General features: G+C 44.2%; 1 protein-coding gene across 2 annotated transcripts in view; it reads right to left on the bottom strand.

Moving 5' to 3' along the window:
* Nucleotides 1-16,985, bottom strand: part of PLP1 (proteolipid protein 1) — a 43,122-nt gene that overhangs the window by 22,686 nt on the left and 3,451 nt on the right. For both annotated transcript variants that reach the window (XM_083159030.1, XM_083159031.1), the window contains exon 2: nucleotides 6,843-7,029. In XM_083159030.1, coding sequence (XP_083015156.1) covers nucleotides 6,843-7,029 — 187 coding nt within the window. The remainder of the gene's footprint in view (nucleotides 1-6,842; nucleotides 7,030-16,985) is intronic.

Here is a 16,985-nt window from a genome sequence, read left to right as displayed (position 1 = left end):
ACACACAGCCAAATACAAATTTTGTCCATGATTGTACTGATTTATCGTTTCAGGAACCTTCTGCAACTGTAACAGGTAACATGTCAAGAGAAAAGATCTGTAAAGCCTTTATCTGCCTTTATCAGAGTTTAACTGGTGAAATGGGGGAACTAGAGACCCTAGTTTTGGATCTCATAGGTATTACCAAACTTGGTGGGATGAATCACATGAGTTTCAGGCTACGAGAGCACAATAGAGTCGGTAGAATCGGTAAGGGTAGAATTCACAGGTAATATTAAAGGGGCTATAAAACTTAAAGTAGGAACATGTTATAAGCCACCCAACATAAAAGCAGAAGAGAAAAAAGACTTCTTGCTATGGGTGGGAAAAGCAGCCAGCTTAGGGGACATTATTATTATAGGTGACTTTAACTACCCAGAAATAAATTGGAAAGATAGGTCAAGTAGTACCGCTAAGGGAAATGTTTTATTGGATGCACTAAATGACCACTATTTGTATCAATTTATTGAAAGTCCGTTCAGAAATAACAATATCCTGGATCTCTTGATAAACAACAATGGGGACATTCTTACTAACATAACCATAAGGGAGACATTGGGGAGCAGTGATCACAATATGATCACATTTGATTTAAATTTTCACAAAGATAATTATATTGGAGCAACTAGGTCCTTAAATTTCAGAATAGAAAACTTTGGTAAATTTGAGTCCTTAAAGTATATAAACTGGAAGGAATTATTTAGAGGTATGGCTACTACTAAAAGGTGGCAAACTTTTAACACAATACTGCAGGAGGGCACTGATATTTATTCCTAGGGTAAATATAAGAATAAACGTCAGAAAGAAACCTATGAGGCTCAACAGCAAAGTCAAATTTGAAATAGCTAAAAAAAAGGAGAGCATTCAAAGTGTTTAAACAAGATGGGGCACCCAAATCATTTTCCGCATATAAAGAATGTAATAAAAAATTTAAAAATACAACCAAGATGGCTAAAATAGAGACTGAATGTAAAATAGGCGCAGATAGCAAATCTAAACCTAAAAAATTCTACAGTTATATAAACGGGAAACGGTTAAGCAAGGAATATATTGGTCCACCAAAAAATAAGCAGGGTACCCTGGTAATAGAAGGAAAAGCTAAAGCAGAATTATTAATTCCTTATTTACAAGGGAAGAATCTTCAGAAGATCTCCCACTGATTAAATGCTTGCCTCTGGATTATGATCAACCTGGTCAAGAAAAAGGATGGAGAGCACCATTTCTGTGTGGATTATTGGGAACAGAACAGCTGCACTGTAAGGGATGCATACCCCCTGCTCCCCATTAAAGAGTCCTTAGCCACACTTTGGAAATCCATTTACTTCTAGATGCTGGAACTGGCCAGCAGGTACTGGCCAGTGGCAGAACAAGTCCAGACTTTCTTCGTCACTCCCAAAGGGCTTTTCAACTTCTGCAGGATGGTTTGCAGCCTCTCAAATGAACCTGTCACATTTTTATGCCTCATGGAATGTTGCCTTGGGGACTTGAATTTCGAGGCCATATTGATATATTTGGGTAACATCAATGTGTTCATCCCTACCCTGGACGAGCACCTTCGGAGGCTAAATTTGGTCCTACAGCAGTTGTAAAATGACAGCCTTAAGCAGTATCCACAGAAATGTCACTGCCTAAAGCCCAGCCTTGAATATTTAGGCCATGTTGTTCTAATGAGGGGTGCCACCAACCCCTGGGAAGCTGGCTGCTATACAAGGATGGAAGATGACAACCACTGTGATGGAAGTGTGGACTTTTTTGACCCTAGTAGGCTACTATAGACAATTTATCATGGGATTTGCCAAGATCGCTGGTCCTCCACATGAGTTGCTAAGGTGTAGGTCAACGAACTCCTGGAAAAGAGTGTTTGAGGGGCTGAGCACAGGAAGTTGCATTCCATCAACTCCAGGATGCCCTTACCCAAGCCCCAGTTTTGGCTTTTGTCGACAAGCCATTCGTCACCCTATAAGTCACAAGGGCCTGGGATCCATGTTGTCCCAAGTCCAGTATGGCCAGGAGAGAGTGATTGCCTACAGAAGCCAGGGTCTTCAGGAGTCCAAATAAAACCCAAGAATTACAGCTCATTTAAGCTTGAGATGATTGCCCTGGTATGGGCCATGATGGAGAAATACCCTGAATACCTGATGGCGTCCGAAGTCGGAGTGGTTATTGACAACAACCTGCTGGCTCACCCAGACATTGCCAAACTTGGCTGCTCAGCTAGCCAAGTTTCCCATAAATTATTCTATCAACCCTGGAAAGACAACTTGTCTTATTTCCTGGTTGATACCCCCACTGGCCTCACCGATAAAGAACAAGAAGTACTAGAGACACCCCACTTCATCAGGATTGGGTTCCTTTCAGAGGTCAAGCAAGTCACCAGTTGTGGTCTCCAATTGCGGATATCCCTCCAGGATTGGGCCGCAGACCCTCCAGGATTGGGACCCTCTTGAAGGGTATCCGGACAAGGGATCTACAGCAAAAAGATAGACAGCCATTAGGTCGACACCATTAGTTTGACATGCAAAAAGGTCAACATGTAAAAAGATAAACACAAGCAATAGGTCGACAGTGTCTAGGTCGACAGTCAAAATGTCGACATGGGGTTTTTTACTGTTTTTATGAGCCGACGTGTGCCGACAGGCGGTATTTCATGCCCTACCATCCAATAGGGCGTGGAGGGAGAATAAAATAGTGTGCCGAGCATAGCGAGGCACCGTGCCCGAAGCATAGCGAGCGCAGAGAGCAATGCAAAGGGATGCAGTGCACTTCAAACTGTGTCTATGTCGCCTGTGTCGACAATTGGGTAAAAAAACAGTGACAACCCCATGTTGACCTTTTGACTGTCGACCTAGACATTGTCGACCTAATGCTTGTTTTTGAACTTTTTTCATGTCGACCTTTTTGCATGTCGACCTTTTTGCTTGTCGAACTAATGGTGTCGACCTAATGGTTGTCTATCTTCTTGCTGTAGATCCCTTCTCCCGGTTCCCTCTTGAAGAACATCCACAGCTGGTAGGAAAATGTACACTGGCCCTCCCAATGCGAAAGAGACCAGCTCAGGAAAGTAAGTCATGGTGTTACACCAATGGGACCGACTGGCCATCCAGGAAGGGGTGATGTGTAGGTGCACTTACCTCGATCAAGAACTCACCATGTGGCAGATCATTGTCCCAGAGAAAGTTGCCTGGATTCTGGTGGTGGAATCCTATGAAGAAGGTGCCCATGTCGGTTTAGCCAAAATGCTCCAGTGGCTATGCCAGAAGTACTTCTGCCCAGGTATTCAGTAGGTTTTGGAAGAGGTGTATCAAGCATGCAAAAGGTATAAGGTCACCAAACCAAAGGAGCAAAAGGCACCCGTACAAACCATTGTTACAACTTGACTTATTGAACTCTTGAAGTCAGGTTGCTGACGTGTCCATCAGCGAGTCAGTCCAAGTATACCAGTAAGCCCTGTATGACCACCACACCAAGTTCACTGTGGTTGCTCCCACATGGGACCAGACCTTGGAACACCGACACAAAGGCCAAGGCAAATGCATTCACTCTTAACAAGGAGTGTGTTTCAAAGGCCAAGTGATGAAATGCATCTGCCAAACATTTGGTAAGCAAAAGTCCAGGATCACGCCTTATACCACTGGAAGGTAAATTGGCCTGTGAATGATTTAATAAGTTCTTCCTGCAGATGCTCAGGACCCTAGAAACCAACCAGAAGAGATGGTGGCCAGACATCATTATGAGTTGATATGGGTGTACAACAACCAAGTCCAATGCACCACAGGCTTTTCCCCATACCTCATGATGTTTGGTAGACCCTGAATGGAGTTGCTGGAGGTTGCATTCTTCCTGATGGCAGAAGAAGAACAGTGGACATAAAGTGGGTGGGTTAAAGAGCTGAGACACTTCTGGAGAGATTGCCAAGCGGAACATGGAATCCACAACTCACGCTAAATCGGGGCAATCCCTGGTCGCAGGGGCAAACGCAGGATTTTCAGAAGGGGGTTTCCAGAGAGGGGCGGAGCAAAGCACGGAGATGGACACCTAGGTGACCCAGTATATGCCGGGTCAGTTAAAGTATTATAGATAGACCAAATGTATATAAATAATAATAATAATATACACACACACACATATATATATATATATATATATATACATACATAACAGCAGTGTAGACCCCTGGGCATAGCAATGTATTAGGGCCTCTACCTATTCTTCAGCGGTAGGGGTGGGGGGTGCTATGAGCGGAAGCTTTGATGTCCCGCAGGTGGTAGGGGCTTTATATCAACCGCTCAGCATGTAGGGCCTGGATCAGTAATTTCCACTAATTACCCCTTTACTGCACAGATGGTGGGAGAAGGGGGCATTGGGATGAATGAAGGGGTCCTGATACATAACTTCCAGGGTGGAAGAGGGTGTTGAATATGCAGAGGAGGGGTGTATAATGGAGTGGGCCTATTATTCATAATTTTCTGGTGGGAGGACAGCTTGCTTGACTTCAGATATCTCCAGTTCCCGGAAATAGATTTCTTAGCTTTTAATGGTACTGGGGACTAGGGGATCAGAGTTCAGGAGGCAGAGAAATCTCCCATTGAGTATATAAAACAACATACCAGGTGTGTGGAGCTGGAGCAGTAACCAGAAGCTGGAAGGCTGATATCTCTGTTTCTGGGCACAGTAGAGACAAGCTACTAGTGTACATCAAAGGGGGAGAGTCCCAGCTTTTGGAATATATCCTCAGAAAAACTTTAAGTCAGACAGAACCTGAAATATCTGACTGAGAATAACAATTAACAGGCTTGGATGGGGACCACTGCTTTGAAGTCAGATATCTCCGGTTCCCCAGGGCCGATTTTTAAAATGCTGGTTAACACATCATCTGCCAGTTTGCTCCTGTTTGTTCTATCTCAGCGGTTTAGTCGCATCCAGCCATAACCAGCGGAGGTTACCGCTAGCTCTCAGGCCAGCTACTTCTTACTGGCTCCCAGGCCAGTCTCCCACCATTGGCTCACAGGCCAACTGCCCACTATTGTGCTAAGTCAGTAACAAATACCATCTGTGTCCACCGTCAACAACCATCACAGGCTCCTTAGCTACCAGGCCATCGACACTCATCTCCATCTCCCAGGCCATCGGCACTCATCTCTGGCTCCCAGGCCGTCAACAACTATCTCCAGCTCCCAAGCTGTCGACACTCATCTCTCGCTCCCAGGCCGACAATTACTATTTCCAGCTCCCAGACCGTTGACACTCATCTCTGGCTCCCAGGCTGTTGACAAGTATCTCTGGCTCCCAGACTGTCGAAAACTATCCCCGGCTTCCAGAGTGTCGACACTCATCTCCAGCTCCCAGGCTGTCGACAACTATTACAAGCTACCATGCCGTCGGCACTCATCTCTGGCTCCTAGGCTGTTGACAACTATCTCCTGCTCCCATGCTGTCAACACTCACCTCTGGCTTGTAGGCCATTGATACTTACCTCCAGCTCCCAGGCTGTCAGCAACCACCCCCAGCTTCCAGGACAATGACCATTGACACCTTCAGTCCCTAGACTGACACTCATTGAACTCTAGTTTTTTCAAGATCTCCAGTATACACTTCCCAGAGTCCTCACTCACCAGCCAGCTAAGTTCCAGAGGACCCGGGCAGGGGGCTGCAACCTGCTTGTCAGGCACAGCTAAGTCCAAAGCTCCTTGCAGGGCTCCCTGGTGAAAACCACCAGTGAGTTAGACACCACACCCTTGTTCCTGGTCTCTGCCAACTCTCTGGTTCAAGCTGTTCCCTGATGTCCCAGTATATGTCCTCACAATACATAAAACAACCCTGTTTCCTGTTTTTAGTGCCCTCCACTGGCCCACCCAGGTCACAGCCGAGAACACAGAAAACCCCAGTGCTGACATCAAGTATATAGACAGGTATGTTAAAATGGGGTATTGCATTTGAGGGTGAAAATAATTTATTCCATCTTGAAATAAGGCTTTAACATAACAAAATGTGGAAAAAGTGAAGCACTATGAAACTTTCTGGATGAACTGTATAATTGTCAGTTTTAATACCGCTTATCTAACCCTGATTTATGTCAAGCAAATAATTACATTATAAATGCCAAAAATAAGAATACGCCTAAAAAATTCGTATTTTACTATGAAAATACAAAATTTTTTATACGATTTTACCTTAGTAAATTTCCCCCTTAGTCTCACAGAACACCAGGTCTGCAACATTTCTACATTTACATATTTTTATTGTCTTCAGATGCTTTACCAAATCCAATGGTTTCTGACTCATTTAGGTGCCTGATACCTCTTCCCAAAATCGGGATAAATGCATATGGGCACAATGTAGGATTAACAAATGTGCCCATCTGCATTTAGCAAGGATTAATTTGAACTGCTTATCTCCTGATAACTTGCTAAATAACATGGGGCCTTATTTTGGTTCATTCTTTCTGACAAAATCCTTCTTAGATGGACAAAACCATGTGCACTGCAGGTGGGGCAGATGTAACATGTGCAGAGAGAATTAGATTTGGGTGGGGTTTTACTTCAAAGTGAGATCTATATTGCAGTGTAAAAATAAAGCAGTCAGTATTTTCCCTGCACAGAAACAAAATTACTCACCCAAATCTAATTTAATCTCTCTGCACATGTTACATCTGCCCCCCCTGCAGTGCACATGGTTTTGTCCATCTAAGAAGGATTTTGTCAGAAAGAATGAACCAAAATAAGGCCCATGGTTATCAAATTCACAGAAAACTTTCTGCATTGCTGATTTGTATTATTGCAGTTTTACAGAATTCAGATACTCACACATGAATGAGGTATTCATATTCCTGGTAATTCTTGGAAAAATATGTCTCAATCAATTTCTCAGTTCCACTGAGAGCTTCATGGCCACATCCACAAAACAGAGCCACACCAGCAAAACAGAGGACAGTGGCAATGACTGAAGCAACTGGAACTCCAACCATACAACGAACACAGCCATCATGCCAGCCTAGAATCATAAGTCAGAGGAGTTAAACAAAAATGAAATATTAGGTTGAACAGGGAGAGGGAGGAGGAGATTGGCAAAATACTTCTGATTTAAAAGAAAATAATTGAAGGTTCATAATTTAAGACACATTTATGCTGCTTTCCATAGGTGTGCACACATTGAGTGTTAGGGGTGCACAGGCACCCCCTAATGCTGTGCACCACCCTTATGAACACCTCTGCTGCTAATAATACCAGCAATACCCTTAACCAAAGATTTTGCTTTTTAGAACTGTATTCCATTTAAAGAAGCGCCCATCAATCAATTATATGTGTGTTTGCATTGTTAATTGTACTAGACTATTGTCATATCACTAAATACATATCATCCATATATGTTTCTGACTGTATTTGCATGTACTGTTACACAGAGTAATTAGAAGATTACAATTGAAATAGGCAGGAGATTGTGGTGTGGCTAAGAGACTTTTTATATTATAGCGAGTGCCAATAGATGATGGAAAACATGCCTGATTGGCGGTGTTAGACACGCCCAATAGGTGGAGCTATACACTCCTTTGACGGTGCACCCCCTAATAAAATGTGCTGCGCACGCCTATGCTGCTTTCACAATGCTAACCTGCTTTCAACCTGGTTTCTTAGAACGGGTCTAAGCCAGTAAACCACTTTCACATCGCAAGTTGTAAACGGTATATTACCATTTCAATACCGGTTTTGTACCTTTCACATTCAACCAGTTTCTGAGCACATTCTATGGATACCTAAAGCATGGCTGATTGTATGACAACCCTGTGACAGCGCGGCAGTGATGGTATACGTGGAGATGGGGTGACAGCAATCATCATATTTAGCAGTGTGTACCTTCACCGGCTCCCAGTACCCAGTCTCTTGCTGACCGAACAATAACACACCGTGTCTGGGAGACGCAGCAACCAGAGTTCATAAACGTCCCAAGCAAAGACACCGGCAGCCCGGGCCGGAAAGGGGGCAGTGTCAGCTGTGCGACTGGGAGGACGGAAGGTGACTGTGCTCCAGGTGCCTGAACAAGCTGCAATCATGGATACTGCAGCTGTCCCTGACTGCTGGCTCCTCGAGAACTCTGCAGAGTGGTACTGGGACTGTCACTGTCTGCGCTGCCGGGACCCCTGAAACCAGAGCATGTGCTACCTCCCCCCCCAGAGCTGATCCCCAGGGGCAGCACAGCAATAGTAGCATCGGGGCATCAGGGTCCGGGCGGCGCGGGGGGCAGGGGTTCCTAGTTCCCATCCACCGCAGGGACCCCGCCGCTATCTGCCCATCAGGCACAGGGACCCTCTGGTACCCACCCCCCCCCCTGTTTTAAAGCTAAAATAATTAGCTTTTAAACAGTAAGAAAACCAAGAAGGTAGCGATAGATATTTGGAGATCGAGGAATACTTTCCCTTGCCCATTATTTTGACATGGGTTAGAGGTAATGATTGTCAATAGATTTAGGATTTTAGGAATTAATTTTGATCTATGAAGGTCTTCTCATATTAGAGCTGTACTGTAGTTTGGAAAGCTTGGCAACAACTTTTTGGCTTAAGAAGGTTATGGGCAATAGGTTCACCAAGGTCTCAGAGTCATAGACATAAGCAAACTAGACAAATTAACTAATATGAGAAGACCTTCATAGATCAAAATTAATTCCTAAAATCCTAAATCCATTGACAATCATTACCTCTAACCCATGTCAAAAAAATGTGTTGATTGACTAACTTTGTGTTGATTGACTAACTTTAGTGAAGTGCGATTTTTTTGAAATGTGCGATTTAGGTGAAAATCACACTATATTGCATTTTTTATAAATCACATTTTTGCTGTGAATTCGCATACTTAATGTGATGCGAATTGACAGACAAAAAATGTGATATTGTGCAATATGGGGCGATATGAGGCGATTTATAACGCTAAAAAAGTGTGATTTCCGGCTTTGGTCGTGTGCGATTTTGTGACCAACAAGAATGTTTTTACTACACTACCTTGCCACTCCTTACAACCTCCTAAGGGTACTTATGTATTATCTGGGCGCCCGATTTTTTCATTCCATGCCACTACTTAAGGCATGCAATGCAATGCGATTTTTCATTGTAACGACCCGATTTATAATTGTATAGTCAACCATGGGTGTTTTCATACCCCCACTATCCAACGCATGGAGTTAATTTTATATAGTGCGGCGAGCGCAGCGAGCCACCGAGCCCGAAGCGTGGCGAGCGCAACAAGCCCCGCGAGAGGACTCGGATTACTTTACATGTATCAGTGGCTCAGTGGCTGGATGCGTTCACCCTACTATATAAAATCAACTCCATGCATAGTTGGATAGTGGGGGTATGAAATCACCCATGGGTGACTATACAATTAAAAATCGGGTCATTACAATGAAAAATGGCATTGCATGAATTGTATGCCACTATATTGCATGCGATGTGATGCGATGCAATGAAGAAATCTAACTGGTAAAGTGCACTTACCTGTGACTCTGCTCCCCCATCACTTCCCCCTACTCCCAGTACCCCACATTGGGCCAAGTCCACACTGTGTCCACTATCCTGTGACGTGAAGAATACACATCCATTTATTGCCAATCAGTATATGTTTTTATATGTATATTGTTATTGTTCTTATATATGCTTTCATTACGTGAAAGTAAAATTTTCCACTTTGTACCAAACACCTTTTTATTTCTTTTATGATTTAGCGCTGCTCTCATGCCTTGTGCGTGATTGGTGTTGTGCCACTAACTGACAGTGACTGCTTCTCTGTGAAATATCTGCATTGCTCAGGTAACAGTTTTCACCCATACAGTAGGTGAATAGTTTGAATATACTGTAATTTCCAATCCCAACATTAGAGGATCCAGTCAAGCTGCAAATGGGCATTGAGCTAGAAGATTAGGAGAGAGCAGCATCCTATTGGAACTATTCCATTTCTAGTGGTGCATCCAAATATTGCATGCCGAGTGTCCTTTTCTATCTATACTTTGCTATGGAACCCCGAATTAGTATTTTGACTGGGATACGGTCGAATGGCCAACCATAAGATGGTTGACAGTCATTAGGTTGACATACATAAAGGTCGACAGGGGTCTAGGTCGACATGGGTCAAGGTTGACAGGGGCCTAGGTCGACAAGGGACTAGGTTGACATGGGTCTAGGTCGACATGAGTTAGGTCGACAGTCAAAAGATTGACAGTCAAAAGGTCGACATGGGTTTTTTGACTGTTTTTTTGAACCGGCATGTGCCGACAGGCGGTATTTCATGCCCTACCATCCACTAGGGCGTGGTGGGAGAATAAAATAGTGTGCCGAGCGCAGCGAGACACCGTGCCCGAAGAACTGCGAGCGCAGGGAGCGGTGCGAGGGAATTCGGTACAATTTTGACCACGACCTTCAGTGATCAACCTAGTGACTGATCTAATGCTTGTCTGTCCAATGATCCATACCCCCTGGGCATCAGGATCGCATGCAATGTATCATCATGCTACCCTGTTCCCCACCGCCGGGAAGGGGGCCAAGTCGGAGGTCGGACGAGCAGCATACTGTATATACAGTATTTGTACTTCGACAAACTTGTGTGGTTTTTTTGTTTGTTATTTTTAAAAGGAACACTAAATAATATTTAAAACTACTATTCAAATTTGCAGATGCAAATCCAGTCCAAACAATAACTACAAAATACACTAATCATATACAATACTTACAGCACAAAACTGCAAACAATAAGTTGTATCCAACACATCAATTCATGGTGCTAAAATATGTATTTGAAATATTCGACAAATACTTGTTTGTTTTATGCATATTTGACTTTGCATACGTACTCATTTGTAAACACATATTAGTATACAGAAGATATATTTGTAACCTGTCTACAATACATAATACACCCACATGCAGTCACACTAACACACAATTAGCCTCTGTATTACAAACAAATGACCATGGTGATTAGTGTTTGGCATGTCCTGACACTGGTTACCTCCCATTACTCCCACTGAGCTACAAGAACACAAAGAATATTGTGCAATTATGTTGATAAACATCCCTCATTGTATAGTAATGACAAGTATGTTAAAACTTGTACCAGATAGGCAACAAACAACTCTGTGTAACATATAGACAACGCCCACTGAAATTGTTTATATCTGTACCAGCTATTGCAAAACACATTCTCTGGACATTTACATGTCCAGAGAAAAATATTGTCATTTTGGTTTTCATTATTTCAGTTATATGTATTCAATATCATTGGTGTATAATAAATAATCAATGATGACATGTATGCTACACTGTAAAAATGATTTAGAATCACTATAATGTAATATTAAAGCATTAGGGGGATCTACTTATCATTGGAAGATCAGTTGTTGCAAGATATATCAGTATATATTGCAGTATAAATACATTGGTTTCTATGGCTTAAATACATGAATACACAAATAGACTGATGCAGAGTTGCATGCAAGTTGGCTGTAATTTCCCCTGTATTGAATGGGAATTGGGATCATTGGGTCGACCAAATGTTAGTCGACAGTCATTTGGTCGACTTACTGGAAGGTTGACATGGGACAAGGTCGACAGGTGTCTAGGTCGACACATGAGTTAGGTTGACATAGGTTAAGTCAATAGTCAAAAGGTTGACATGGGATTTTTCACAGTTTTTTTACCCAAATATTTATTTATTTATTTACAGTTTCTTATATAGCGCAGCAGATTCCATTGCGCTTTACTATAGTAGACAGTGATAAAACAAACTGGGTAACAACAGACAGACTTGGAGGTAGGAGGGCCCTGCTGCAAGCTTACAATCTATAGGGACATAGAAGGGAAACACAAGGACAGGCACCAGTAATAGCATAGCAGTCCCACCAAGTTGCAAGTCCAGAAGAAAAGCTATATAATACATAAGTACCTCAGAGGGTTATGCGTATGGAAATTAAATATGATAGGATTGCCTGAATATCGACACAGTGGACATGGACACAGTTTTAAGTGCACCGCGTGCGCTCGCCATGCTTCGTGCACACTATTTTATTCTCCCACCACACGCTAGTGGATGGTAGGGCATGAAATACCGCCTGTTGGCACATGTCGGCTCAAACAAACAGTTAAAAACCCCATATCGCCCTTTTTCTGTGTCACTCACTTGTGTCACTTATCAAAGCCACCCAGTTTATAGCTGGTTTATAGCTATCGATCTATCTATCTATCTATCTATCTATATATATATATAGCTATCTATATAGGGGTGTGGTATAGGGGTCCGACAGTCGGGATCCCGATAGTCATTATACCGACGTTGGGAACCCGACTGGCCGGACTCAGACCGCTACTCAAGCCACCTATTCTATTCTCCCTCTATGGGGGTCGTAACCCCCACCAGGAAAAATAGCAGGTGGTCGTGGGGAACCCGACTCTCGGGACCCTGTCCGGCACCCTCTATATAGCTATAAACCAGCTTGTTATTTTTGGTGTCTAAACACTGAGCTTAGTGGTGGTATTATTTGCTAGGGGGTGCACACAAAAATCTTGCCTAGGGCATCAATTTAGCTAGGGCCAGCTCTGATGATTGCCATCACCTGTGGTGAAACACCTTTCTTATCAATTAGCTAGCTCCACACAGGTGATGGCAATCATACATTGAAGCCCAGGAACCAGGGCTGCCAAGAGAAATCCTGGGCCCTGGAAAAACAGTTTCATGGGGCCCCCCTGGATGGGCGAGCTAGAGAAAAGGGGTGTGGCCATATACCCTTTAGGGAACACAATAGTAGACCCCCTTATACTTGCCCCTTACACATTATGCTACATGGAATGAGACAAAATTCACATTATACCACACAGAATGACACAAAATTTAAATTATGCGACACGGACAGAGGCAAAATTCACATTATTCCACATGGTTTGTGGGGACCCAGGGAAAGAGATGGTGGGGACCAATGTGTATAGAGAGGGAAGGTGGGGGGCAGGGACAGAGATGGCGGGGACGCAGGGACAGAGACAAAGTAGGCTAGAAGGTCATTTCTATGTAAGGGACAGAAACAGAAATCTTGGGGCCGGTACACCAATATCACAGGAGCCCCCTTAACCCCCTTTGACTCCCCCCTTTAAAGCAGAGGGTAGATTTGAAGGGAATAATAAAATGAATATATATATATATATATATATATATATACTTGTAGTACGGTCCGGCACTCACTCTGTATAGACAGCTGCCCCGGTGCCTGTCTCGGTGAACAGTGTAGATCAGGCTTGTCCAACCTGCGGCCCTCCAGATGTGCTAAAACTACACATCCCAGCATGCCTTGCCACAATTTGGCTATTAGGGAATGCTAGAATGATGGCAATGCATGCTGGGATGTGTAGTTTTAGCACATCTGGAGGGCCGCAGGTTGGACATGCCTGGTGTAGATGAAGGAAAAAAGACTGGCACTCGTAGGTCTTTTAAAGTTTGTATTAAGCAAACAGTGGAACAACCAACGTTTCGGGGCTGCGCCCCTTTGTCAAGGTGTGTGTGAACACCTTGACAAAGGGGCGCAGCCCCGAAACGTTGGTTGTTCCACTGTTTGCTTAATACAAACTTTAAAAGACCTACGAGTGCCAGTCTTTTTTCCTTCATCTATATATATATATATATATATATATATATATATATAAGCTATCCAGTCACAAACAAACTGCAGCACTCAGGGGTAAATAAAAGAACAACACCTCCCTTCGCCCATTGAACCTTCAATGTCCAAACCCAGTGCCCCTCCCCCCTTCAATAAATCCCACTGCCACCTCCACAGTATCAGAAACACCACCACCCCCTGCCGCAGCAAATTACCGCTGCAATCGTACACTTTGCTGTCTGCAGCATGAGGAGGAGTGCTCATAGAGGTGGAGCTGATGGAGCTGCCCGGGTGCTCCGATTGTATGTATATAGCCTAGTGGTGAGAGAGGCAGCAGCCCTTTTGTTCGGCTCCTGCCCGCCGGTCCTCTGTCGCCATTCTGCTTGCTTCTGGCAGTGTGGCTGCGGCCCTGTAACATCCCCCGGTCCAGCCACCACTGAATGTCCAGCACTTCAGCAGTGGTTTGTGAGTCGGTGTGCCGCCGCTGCTGCATGGACAAAGCTGACCCTGGGCCCACTCTCCTAGTCCTTCAGACCCAGCTGCTCCGCCCCGTGCACCCGCAGCCCAAATATATATATATATTTTTTAAAGTGCTCACAAGCGTGTGCCCGGAAAATGGACGAGAGGGTGAGGTAGTCAACCATGATATATGCCCTTATTCAGGTCTGATCCCAGTACAAATTTGTTCTCAAAAACCATGTGCACTGCAGGCGAAGAAGATGTAACATGTATAGAGAGAGTTAAATTTGTGTGAGTTATTTTGTTTCTGTGCAGGCTAAATTCTGGCTGCATTATTTTTACACTGCAATTTAGATTTCAGTTTCAACACACCCCACCCAAATTTAACTCTCTCTGCACATATTACATCTGTCCCACCTGAAGTGCACATGGTTTTGCCCATTTTGAGAACAAATTTGTACTGCGATCAGATCTGAATTAGGACCATTAGGCCTTATTCTGTTTCACTCGGAAAGGCAAATTCCTTCTCAATTGGACAAAACCATGTGCACTGCAGGTGGGGCAGATGTAACTTATGCAGAGAGAATTATATTTGGGTGGGGTTTTACTTCAGAGTGAGACCTATATTGCCGTGTAAAAATAAAGCAGTCAGTATTTTCCCTGCACAGAAACAAAATAACTCAGTGCAGTGCACATGATTTTGTCCATTTGAGAAGGAATTTGCCTTTGCAAGTGAACCAGAAAAAGGGCCATGCTGTAGATTGCATGGCCTGATCGCATCAGGCTAAGCTTTCCGTGGCACATTTGGGGCCAAATGTAATAGGGTGAGAGTTTCAGAAAGTGAGAGATTTTGGGAGAGTTTACACATTTTTTTTAAAGCAGCAATCAATTACACTGTAAAACCAGGTTGATTTTGCCATGTAATTGGTTGATGCATTAAAAAAAATGCGAAAACTCTCCCAAAATCTCTCACTTTCTGAAACTCTCATCCTATTACATTTGGCCCACGATGTGATCAGTCAGAAATGCCCACTATCAGACTGCTGGAAGATAATCTTCCAGCAGCTGCCACTCTCAGAAGGACCTATGCTTCCTAGCTCCCTTCCCCAGTTTCTTTCATGCATACACTGTACATATGATCGCTGCTTTTCACACAGCCCAGTGGCATCCCCTACCTGGCAGCTAGAGAGATTAGCAGCCAATAGGGAAATGTAAAGTGAATTAAACAGTTCTCGCTGTTTAGTACAGTAATTACATTTTGTATTTGCACCTAGTTTTATTTTACCTTATAAATGCAACTTTATTATTTTAAATTAACACTGTCCATGCATAGACAGATTTATGTATATGACTCTACATTTATTTCCTATTGTGAACAAATTGGGTAATGAAAATTTAGCATTTACTGCTAACATTTTATGGCAATGTGTCCAACTGTACAACGCCTGTATATTTACTTCAGTTTAAAGAAAAGGTGATTTAAAAAAAAATCGAAATCAAATTTATCATTGTAAAATGTATAGGATATTATATAACAGCAGCTGTATCCCAAACCTCCCATCCTGCAGCCGAACCTCCCCTCTAACCCTGTCCTCCCCTCTATCCATAACCTACTATCCTGCAGCCGAACCGCCCCTCTATCCCTATCCTCTCATCCTACACCTAAACCTCCCCTCTATTCTATCCTCCCATCCTGCAGCCAAACCTCTCCTCTATCCCTAACCTTCCATCTTGCAGCCGAACTGCCCCTCTATCAATATCCTCCCATCCTGCACTCAAACCTCCCCTGTATTCCTAACCTACCCACCCTGCAGCCAAACCTCCCCTCTATCCCTATCCTTCCATCCTGAAGTCAAACCGCCCCACTATGCCTAACCTCTCATCCTGCAGCTAAACTGCCCTTCTATCCCTGTCTTCCCATCCTGCAGCCGCACCTCCCCTCTATCCCTAACCTCCCATCCTGCAGCCAAACCTCCCCTCTATCCCTAACCTTCCATCTTGCAGCCAAACTGCCCCTCTATCCCTATCCTCCCATCCTGCACTTGAGCCTCCCCTCTATTCCTAACCACCCCATCCTGCAGCCAAACCTTCCCTCAATCCCCATTCTCCCATCCTGCAGCCAAACTGCCTCACTATCCCTAACCTCCCATCCTGCAGCCAAATCACCCCTCTATCCCTTTCCTCCCCTCCTGCAGCCACACCAACCCAATTATCCCTATCCACACATCCTGCAGCTGCACCTCCCCTCTATCCCTAACCTCCCTTCCTGCAGCCTAACTATACCTCTATCCCTAACCTCCCTTCCTGCAGCCTAACTATACCTCTATCCCTTTCCTCCCCTCCTGCAGCCACACCACCCCATTATCCCTATCCTCCCATCCTGTAGTTGAACCGCCCCTCTATCCCTATCCATACATCCAGCAGCTGCACCTCCCCTCTATCCCTAACCTCCCTTCCTGCAGCCTAACTATACCTCTATCCCTATCCTCCCATCCTGCAGTCGCACCTCCCCTCTATCCCTAACCTCCCACCCCACAGCCTAACCTCCAGAATATCCCTATTCTCCCATCCTGCAGCTGAATTGCCACTGTATGCTATCCTGCCATCCTACAGCCAAACCTCTCTACTATATCAAACCTCCCATCCTACAGCTGCAGCTCCCCTCTATGCCTAACCTCCCTCCCTGCAGCCTAACTGCACCTCTATCCCCATCCTCCCATCCTGCAGCTAAACCTCCTCTCTATCCCTATCCTCCCATCATGTAGCTGAACCGCCCCTCTATTCTTATCCTGCCATCCTGCAACCAGGGCTATTTTTGTGCAGGCTCTAGCAGGAACTGTGGCCCTTATTCTAGCTCACTCTTT

This window comes from Crinia signifera, chromosome 9, assembly GCF_055691185.1.
Source record: "Crinia signifera chromosome 9, ASM5569118v1, whole genome shotgun sequence".
NCBI lineage: Eukaryota > Metazoa > Chordata > Amphibia > Anura > Myobatrachidae > Crinia > Crinia signifera.
Note: the sequence above shows the minus strand (reverse complement) of the source record. Positions and strands in the feature narration are given on the sequence as shown.